Genomic DNA, 10,068 nt, shown 5'->3' on the forward strand with positions numbered 1-10,068 from the left:
GACCTGCTTTGGGAGCTGTGCTTCTCGAGGTGCACATGCATCACTGCACACTGCTGATGGGCTCTCCCTGCTCCTCCCTCCATGGCAGGATGTTCAGGAAGACCAGCCACAACCCCCTCAGAACAGTCCTCTCCCTGACGGGCCGGTTGCTGCTACCTCAACTCCACAGCCAGTCCCAGCTGCAGGCAGCCAAGAGAAGGCTGTCCCGAATAAGAGTCTCCTCGACTGGCTCCGGCAGCAGTCTGACTACACACTCGATGTTCCCAGCTTTGGCACAGTAAGGGTGGCCTTCAGTGGCACGTGTGTGTGTGTGTGTGTGTGTGTGTGTGTGTGTGTGTGTTTGTGTGTGTTTGTGTGTGTGTGTGTGTGTGCACCTGCCTTGTGTGTTGTCCTTTGTGTTAGGTTTTTCCTTGTGACATGGTTTGTGGTGTTCATCGGGGCTGTTGGTCAGGGATTCATGACATGTTTAAGAGGTGAGCATTATTCCCCTGGACAGCAACAAAAGGCACTTGCTGCTGGAGAACTCCTCTCCTTTCCCCCCAGAACACAAACGTGCCCAGGCGGGGGACTGTCACTACCCTCCAGGGCACCCTGGGCATGGACCTGTCTGGCATCCTCCAGGAGCTGAGCCCTGTTGCCCAAGGTCTGTTCTCCAGCTGCAGTGCATCCATCTGCCCAATGCACAAAGTCTCCCAGAAGTGCCAGGGATGGGGACAGAAATGAGAAAAGGGATTTCAGGTGCTCAAGGTCTATGTTCTTTTTCACCTGGGGTCATTTTAGGCAGTGCTGTTGTACTAAATAAGGTTCCCAGGCAAGAGGAAATGTCCTCTCTTTAGGAGCCAGCCCACTGGACTGTGTTGGAGGCTGACAGGCTCTGCCTGTGTGGCCATGGGTGCTCTCAGAAAGCAGTGGCTCAGCATGGGGTGCACAGTCTTTCTGATGCTTCCTGCTGTCTCATAAACCTCCACCTCTTGGTTTCACAGGTTTGCTTGCTCCCGGTTTCAGCTTATTTAGCCTGTTAGACCATGTAGTAGGCAGAGCACAGGCCATGAAACAGAGCAGGAAGAAATGTGGTGGTAAAACAGAAAAGACTCTGCATTGTGGTCCTGGAGGATCATGCGCCTGAGGCGGGGATTTCCTGGAGCTTGGAGTACAGGCAAGACATTAGTGTTTTGAAGCTTCTTAGAGATGAGAGGTGAGGAGCCCAACATTTGCTCAGCAGGATGGTCTTTGCTGTTCAAAGTCCAGAGAAACATCCAGCTGTGTGCCCAGGACCAGACTCCCAGGAGCAGTCAGATGGTGGAGCAGATGTGGAGGTACCTTCCCACTCCTTCCCAACACCCTTGCCTTCCAGGGAGGTACTGGAACTTGCCCAGTCTGACCATGCCTCTGGTGAAGCTCTTGCCCCCAGCAAGCCCCCAGTGCCCTGGGGCAGCCCTGCAGGATCTCTTCTCTCTGGGTAGGATGGATTGAGAGAGGCTTTGGGGTACTGCAGTAGCTCAGCTCAAAGTATGAACTGCACTCAGGGTCTTTTTCTGACTCTCAGGAATTGAAGCTACCCGAGTTGTTCATTATAATGCTCCATCCTTGCAGGCACATTGACTGTGGGGCTCAGTGCATGCAGTGGGTGTACAATGACTTGGCTGTATCTTGGTAGGTTGCAGTTCCGGAGGGCTCTGATCCCAGAGAAACATGGTGCAGCATCTCTGTGCTGGGAACAGCTGAAAGAGGAAGGAAACACAGCACAGCTGAGCTGGTGAGAAGCAGGTGGCTGTATGAGAGTGACACAAGTGGCACACACAGACCTGTTCTCTCTACTGGCTGTATGCAGTGTCCTGTTTACAGACGCATGTATAAAAACCTGCAGAATCAGGAGTGGAGGGGAGTTAGGGCTAGAGCACTCTAAGTGGGGTACACTGGAGACCCCTTTATACCTACAAAAATCAGTTTTGCTCATTTGAGAGCTGGTCCTGTGGCAGGGACCAGTTTGTGCTGCTGGTGCTGCTCCTGTCCCAGCCTTCAGGGATTCCCTCTCCCTCGGGAGCCCATCCATGCTGCTCTTCTGCAGGGCTTGTAGCCAGCCAGGCTCATTAAGCCATCTAGTCTCATTAACATTGTCTTGTTTGCACTCCAGAATTTTTCAGACAAGCCCAAGCAGAGGAGGCAGCGCTGCAAGGACCCCAACAAACTGGACATTAGCTCTCTGACTGGAGAGGAGCGGGTGCCGGTGGTACATAAGGGTACCGGACGGCGGGTAAGCGAAGGCCTCTTCTGTGCTCTGCCCTCAGTGTCCCAAATTGCTTAGCAGAGCTTGAGCTTGCCTGGGGGGAGATTTAATCCAGAGAAGCCTATGGATAAGACAAAAGTCTGGAATAGGTCTCTGATCTACGTTATCCTGTGACACATGTGCCCGAGGACATGCAGACCTGTGAAATAAGTGACTGTCTGTGTGAAGTAAGGGATGTGGGAGTGTCATCCCTTGCAAGGGACAGACCCCTCAGAAGCAATAGGGTACAGCCTTTGGCTTTAAGGCCACCCTCAGCACAGCCCTGTCATGTGCTTCCCATCCTGGATTTGATTGTACCCCTTGAATTCATTGCAATATGCCACAAATTGTAACATTGCCATGCAAATATCCTTTGGTTTGTTCCTCCTTACGAGGTGCAGGCCAGAGCACACCAATACCCATCCCACTGCTGGGCTTGTGGAAGGTTGAGGGTTGGAAGGGCTTTTTCCTGCTTTCTGAGCAAGGAGCTTGGATTTACTTGTCTGCAGTTTAATCTCCAGGGCACTGATGTTCACCTCTCTGAACAAGAAGGGATGTTCAGCAGTACTTTCCACTGAAATTTAGTTCTTAAACACACACCCAGGACTGTACTAGGTCAGAAGGTGATGTGACATTAATCACATCTAAAAGCAAAACTAAAGAGTGAGGCAGAAAGAGGTTGTTTCAGCCACATCTGTGTTCCCCTTTGTTGCCCCCATGCTGGCCTTTGGAGACCTGGGTGAGTTGGGGTCTTTGCTGGTTCTAAATATGGCTTTTACAGAAATTCTGTCCCCATTGCTGGTACCTGGGAGGGCAATGGGCCGGGCCACAGAGGCTGAACCTGCCTTTTCTCCCTGAGCTGTGTGTCTGGAGGCAGCAGGCACACACCAAATCCTGCAGAAAGGCAAGTGTAGCAAGGCAAGAGTCTACACCCCAGCCAAATTGCAGCCCAAAGCAAGAAGCTAGGGGAAGTGTAATCATATTTTTTGTATTATTTTACATAACTCTCTCTGCAATAGAGGTCATCCTTCTGCTGTGTTTTATAGTTAGGGGGAGCCACGGCACCAGCATTGAAGGAATTGCCAAGGTGGCTTGATGCAAACTTGGAGTATGCTGTTGCAGCTGACTGGGCTGACATTGTTAAGCTTTCAGTAAGTTAGAGCTTTTGGAGAAATCTGTATCATGTCATCTTTTCTTTCCCCTCCCCATCCCCACAACCTTTCTCCAGTGAGGATCTGGGAGCTGCGAGGCAGGCCCTGGGCTGGGTGTGTGGGAGGGGATGGCTGCAGCACCGGGGCAGAGTGGGAGGTTGGGCCGTGCCACCACCAGCTCTGTGGCCAGGCCCTGGGAATGGGGCTCAGCAGCTCAGCATGCCTGGCTGGAGAGCCTTGGGATGCTTAGGGGGTAGCAGGGGCAAGAGGAATCCCCTAGGAGCTGGATGGCAGGATGTGGACAAAATGTTCTCATGGGTCAAATTTTCAAAAATATCTCTAGTTGGCGCTTTTCATCAGCTCCTGTGAACTCTGCCTGCACAGCTGCAGGCTCACCAAAGGCCCCACAGGTCACCAGGCCTGAAGGGTCAGGCACAGGCAGGGAAAGGGGCAGGATGGAGCCGCCTGTGCCACCTTCATCCACCCTGTCCATCCAGCAGTCCCTGCCCCAGTGTGTGGCAGAGCCTGTGGAGAAGGAGCACTCTCCCCTCTTGCACACACGGCACTGCCAGATCACCCTGCCCTGCCCCACGGGCTAGCCTGATCCAGACTTCTCCCTGCTGCCTGGTTTTGGGCTTCAGTGATTTGCGTGACACCCTTGCAGAGGGCTGGAGGGTGAATCCATTGCCTTAGAGGTTTGTACTGCTCTCAAATTGGTTTTTCCTTAGCACTGGAGATTTGGCATCATCTGTCCCACTGCCCAGGAAACGGCTCCACATCCAGGCTGGCATCAGGGCCCCATCCGGGCAGCCAGCCCCGGGTGAGCTGACAGCTCTTCTTCTTCTACTTGAGGGGACAGTCTCTTTGCCACAGAAGCCACTGTGTGCCTGGCACTGCCTGGGCACTTCTCCTGTGCCCTGCTCCAGCAGCTGCATCCCATGAGCATTCCCATGGGCACTGAGCTTTTGGCGAATGCATACCTGTCCTGGTATGGGAGGGATGCAGAAGGATGGCCAGCTGCTCTAGGCGCTCGGGCCAGCAGAGCCTGGGTGCAGTCACGGCCCCGTGTAGCTTCTCCCATGTGCCAGTGGGAGATGCACCCAGAAGGTTCTCCCTCCTCGGGCAGGTGCTGTGCTGAGCAGACTGCCAGGTGCATCTAATTCATGTTTCTGCACTACAGGTGTCAACAGGAAATACTTTTCCTACCTAAATTTACTATTGGAAATGATTCAAAGAGTGGTGATATTGAAACCAAGGGAACCATGAAGGGAAATGTTTCAATGTCTGTGTTGAGGATGCTGAAAAGGGGAGTGTTAAGCTGTGCTGTGGATCCCCCCCACATTGCTTTGTGTAACTGGATGGTCTTGCCCACTTCTGACTGCTGGGTTTTGGTCCCATGTCTCTTCTGTCAGAAGAGCTTTCTGAATGCTCCCCGGCATCCCAGTGAAGCTCTGACCAGGAACTCCTCTGGCAGCATGCCCACTCTCTGTGTCATCCCATGAGCTTTGCTGTCCTGCAGAGCATTGAAAATTTGGCCCTTCCCATCTCAAAGAGGATTTTTTCACCTGTTGCTGAAGGCACAATTAGAGCTGGGCAGGGAGCTGAGTGGGCAGCTGACACCACGCTGCCCTGGTGCTTCTTGTGCTGTGAACAGCTGGTGCTGAGGGCTGGGGTGAAATACAGGGTGAAAACATGCTTCCTCCTCCCCTCCCTGAGCGTTTTGACAGCGCAGGACCCTGCCAGGGCAGAGCGAGGGTGTTTTGCATTTGGCAGCATCCCTTGGGGAAAAGTTATGTGTACCTCTCAAATTCCATATCATGTAGGCAAATATTTCTGTGCCGACGCCATCTGGGACACAGATGTGGGCACAGACAAGCCAGATTTCCTTTGCTGCAGTAGTAACTGTCGGGCGTTCTCTGTTATGTCTCATTTTCAGGGCTACTTACCTGAAAACAAATTCAATCGCATCCTCACCGAGCCCGTGCTCCGGGACTCTGGGCCGCGCCGGAGAGGGAGGAGGCCCCGGAGCGAACTCCTTAAAGGCCCTGGCGTTGTAGCAGATTCTTCTTCTGGAATGGGACCATTGTTCATGAACGGACTAATTGCTGGGATGGATCTGGTGGGACTTCAGAACATGAGAAACATGCAAGGGATCCCTCTGACCGGGCTGGTCGGGTTTCCTGCCGGCTTTGCAGCAGTGCCCGCTGGTGAGGATGTGAAGAGCACCCTGAGCATGTTGCCCATGATGCTGCCGGGCATGGCAACCGTCCCCCAGATGTTCGGTGTTGGAGGACTCCTCAACTCCCCCATGACGACGACTTGTACCGCGACTGCTCCGACTTCGTTAACAAGCACAACGAAAGGTGGCACAGCCAGCGCCGAGAAAGCCAACGAGGAGAAACAGGGCAGCCAGGATGGGAAAAAAGAACCTCTCGCTGAAGACAAGCCTGGTCCTAGTTCATTTTCTAATCAGACAGAATCTGCAATAACTACCAGTAGTCCTGTAGCTTTTAACCCATTTCTTATCCCAGGGATGTCTCCTGGACTGATCTATCCCTCCATGTTCCTTTCCCCTGGCATCGGCATGGCGCTGCCTGGCATCCAGCAAACCAGGCACTCGGAGGCGGCAAACCTGGAGAGCCAGAAGCGGAAGAGGAAGAAAGCAAAAGGGGAATCGGCAAATCCAGAGCCAGAAACTGTCTCACTGCCGGAAAAAGAAGCTGCAAACAGTCAAAACTGTGTGGAGCAGAGCCCGCCAGCGGCAGCAGAGAAGGAGCAGGACGGACCAGCAGAGGAGGAGCACCAAGCAGCTCACAATACCGATTAGAACTTTTGTTTCATTGAAAGAAAAACACAAAAAGATTGTGGCTTGTGAGTTTCTTATCCCATAAACTCTTTGTTACTTCCCCTCCCACCCCGCTCCACCTTCATAAACCTGTGTTTCCATGAGTAATATTATCTACCTAATTCCCTGTCAGAAAAAACTGGTGACATACTACATGTTAATAGTTGCAGGGTCTTGCCACTTTATTAGATAAACAGTGTTGTCTAGCTAGTATGGGAGGCACCGAATTCTCATTCTGTTTTTCCAGTCGTTCATCCCAGCCGACAATAGCAAATCCAGTACTCGGTCACCCCCCGTAAATTGCTCACTCCTTTGAGAAGAAAAAGCAGCAAAAAAACAAGAGCAGAAGAAAAGTGTTTATCTCTTGGTCTAACACACAGACAAGGGTATTTCTGTCTACAGTGACACTGAGCAAAAAAGCCTGTATTTGGGTTAAAAGCACAGCTATAGTAAGTGCTGATGTGTATTTTTGATTTAAAGTATTTCCCTATTTTATCATGGTTACTAGAATAGTAGTATAGACAGAAGTATATAACTAATGATTGAAAATGCATATATTCATTTCTTTGAAAGGAAAAGCATAACTGGTAGCGATATAATTTCTTGATCACCCCACCTCAGAGGTTTGGAGACAAACTGCAGAGAGTGAAAAAATGATGTAGACATTTTGTATTTTTTAAAACCAACGTTTGGTTTTATGTTACGTGGAGTTTAGTTGCCCTTTCCTTGGTAGTTACAAGAACTTTCCAGCTTGAGCTGGAAAGGTTTTGCACACTTGCATGACTTTTCTGGGGTTACTGTACCTGTAGCAACCAGTTCCTTAATCATTCTGCTAGTCTTCAGTTCTCCTCTCTGGCGTTAGTTCTCAGCTATGGCATTACAGGTGCTCTAAAGGTATTTTTTCCCAGCCTTGAACAGACCACACCGATTTTAATGCTCTTACATGAACACTGAGGCTTCCTGAATTTTTATATTTCCCACTCCTTACCCCAGAAGCGACGTTCTTTCAGCAAACACGGAGAAGGCTGTAGGCCAGGTTCCCCCATTGGGGAGTCCTCTGAGAAGGACCCTTGAGACTTTCAGAGCCTGAGTTTCTTACTTTCTAGTGGTGGACTGTGAAGAGATGACTTTGGCTTCTTCCCATTCCGTTTGCTGTTGAACAGTATTTCCCAAATGAGTTCAGCATCTGCATTTCAAATGGACGGGTTTTAATGCCGCCAGCCCCCCTCCAGCTCTGGGTACTGAGACTCCTCCACAGGCAACTCTTCTGATTTCTCCTTCCCCTCACTCCTCTTTTAATTCTTCTTTCACTTGGGTTTGTTCTTACTTGCAGCTCATGGTCTGAGACTTGAATAAAGCCGCAGTGGTGCAGCGGTGAGCGAAGGGCAGGCTGGGAGGGAGTTGGAGTGTGCTACTCATCAGTTTCACACTTGGTTGTCACAATTTACTGTATTTTTTACTTTTTTTTTTCTGTTGCAGTTTTGCTAATTTATCAGATGGTCCAAATGTTTTGACATAACTATTTCAGTTTGCATTATTTATTTATGATGCTTTTTGTCATTGTCTTTTATACATTCGGGATTATAAATTATGTACATGTTAAAATTAGCATCTCAAAGAAGTCTGTTACCCATGGTCAAAAAAACCAGTTGGTTTGTATTTTCACAGAATTTATTCCCAGTTTATTGGATTGGATGATTTTTTTTTAAAGTGTGTAACCAATCATAATCCAATCCCCCTCCCCCCAATAATTGTGTTCTATTTAATAACATTCTTGTAGCATAGATACTGTATCACTATTGACAGATTTCTTAGAAATGCTGCTATCTCTATTTAACTAACATTTTGTTCAGTTTTTGCCTCCAGTGGAAGCAGAAAGGGTTTTTTCAGCTGTTAAATCCAAAATCAATATAATTTATTTATGTAAAAAAAAAAGTCACGATTGATATATTTTTGAACCTTTTAAGTACTAACTTTGTTTTTATTCAGTGGAAGAACATGTACTTGCCCTAAATCCTTAAAATACAAATGCTATAAAACTTCATATATCTTCAAAGCCTTACTGTGAATGGATACAGAAATCTCTTCCGAGTCCATTTCTTGTTACGGGATGGTTTTTCCAGGGTTACACGCGTAAGGAACAGGGTTTAAAGTGAAATTTATTTAATTAGCCAGCATGCTCTATACCTTGTTCTTCCTTAGCAGACATGTATGCTAGTCTCTGGGTGTTTAGGCTTCTCTTTGCTACTTTGTGACCCTTTTGCAACCCGATATACTCTGTGGATTATTTAGACTGTAAGGCGTTAAGTGGCTGCTTCTTCTTTTCCATCATATCCCAAACAAATGCCAAATTTTCACCGGTTTTCATGGCTATTCACACACATACATTCTTCACCAAATGTTGCTAACAAAATAAACTGTCTGTGCTCTTGAACATGGATAAAAAGAAAAAGATTTAAAAGTCAGATTTTTATTTTTTTAATTTAGTGACTAGATGATGCTTATCTTTCAGACTTGGCAGAGCCTTGCTACAGATGTATATAATTTTTTTCAGCAAATATATGTGAATGTTTAATTCACCTGACTCAGTGATAAACGTGACTTGCCTTTTTCTCAGCATGAATCCATTGAGAAGCTGTTGAAACCAGTGGCCTGGTCGCTGCTCTAGGATTGCTCCTGGTGCCCTGCGTGTTACTCTGAGTCGGGCTGCTCGCTGTGAGGGGCCGAACCTGCAGCTGTCATAGTGCCCTGGGGTGAACTCGCCGGTGTGGGGGAACTCACATCCCACGTGGGTTGCAAGATCCCAGGAGCAGCCCAAGCTCCAGGGCCAGTTTAAGCACAGAGGATGCACAAGGGCTCTCTGCTGACCTGCTTTTTCCACAAGGGTGGGTGGAAGCCCAGAGACCTCCACAGTCATCACACACACACACACACACACACACACTTCCCCAAGCAGTTACACACCTTGGCACCCAGCAGAGGGGGTGCTGGGCTCCTCTCCCTGTGCTTCCTGTACCTCCAAGTTTTGTGAAATGCTTGTCCTAAATCTCTGTGTTAGGATCTCAGGCTTTAGCAAAACAGACATTCCTCAGTGTTTCATCAGAATGATGCACAGGAGCAGCTCTGTTCTTCCAAGATCCAGGAAAAAAGACATAAAGAGTAAAACCAGTGCTTTCACTGCTCCACCTGCCCTGTGTAACCACCTTGTCCTGGTATTTTGTTGCTGCTTTGTGGGGGGGAAAGAGAAAAGTACCCAGCAGAAAAGAATGGCAGTGGTAGCATTTGCTGTGAATTTCCGGTTCCTGAGTCTCCCTTTAAATTCTGGCTTCACAAACTGCAGCCTCACACCTCGGCACCCATAATGCAGGATATTTGCTGGCAGGATCTGCAGAGCCAGGCAGCCCTGTAGTCCATGGAGGAGCATGTGCTGGCTTTGGGCTGTCGCAGCAGTGGTGGCTGCAGTGTCTCTGTCTCTTCAGACAAGGTGTGTTACCTGGTGGTAGCAGTGAGTGGATGTGGTGGAGGATGGGCACCGGGGGCACAGCTTGCTCCCCGTTGTTTTACAGGGTACAGGTGCCCCTTCCCATACCTTTATAGAGTAAAACAGGCACAGCTGCACATCCCCACTGCTGTCCCTGCCTGGTTTTTATCTGACAGGACACAGAGAGGTCTCATCGCACATTCAGACAAGATCTCTAATTCCCTTTATGGTCATAAAAAGGGAGGAAGGATTTTCCTCAGCAGTGAGCCATGGCTGGGAGAGCTTTACCTACCCCAAGTGCAGATATCCCCACTCTGGGCTCTTG

General features: G+C 49.2%; 1 protein-coding gene across 13 annotated transcripts in view; it reads left to right on the forward strand.

Moving 5' to 3' along the window:
• The window catches only part of CHD6 (chromodomain helicase DNA binding protein 6), a 92,043-nt gene extending 83,202 nt beyond the window's left edge, over positions 1-8,841 (forward strand). For 5 of the 13 annotated variants that reach the window (XM_069034495.1, XM_069034496.1, XM_069034497.1 and 2 more), the window contains 5 exons: positions 89-277; positions 1,658-1,756; positions 2,135-2,254; positions 3,313-3,417; positions 5,354-8,841. In XM_069034495.1, coding sequence (XP_068890596.1) covers positions 89-277; positions 1,658-1,756; positions 2,135-2,254; positions 3,313-3,417; positions 5,354-6,244 — 1,404 coding nt within the window. In that variant the 3' untranslated portion in view covers positions 6,245-8,841. Of the gene's footprint in view, positions 1-88; positions 278-983; positions 1,228-1,657; positions 1,757-2,134; positions 2,255-3,312; positions 3,418-5,353 lie in introns of those variants that run through there. The other 8 variants (XM_069034503.1, XM_069034508.1, XM_069034502.1 and 5 more) reach the window with 7 other exon arrangements.
• Positions 8,842-10,068: the final 1,227 nt, after the last annotated feature.

Source organism: Aphelocoma coerulescens, chromosome 20 (genome assembly GCF_041296385.1).
Source record: "Aphelocoma coerulescens isolate FSJ_1873_10779 chromosome 20, UR_Acoe_1.0, whole genome shotgun sequence".
Lineage (NCBI taxonomy): Eukaryota > Metazoa > Chordata > Aves > Passeriformes > Corvidae > Aphelocoma > Aphelocoma coerulescens.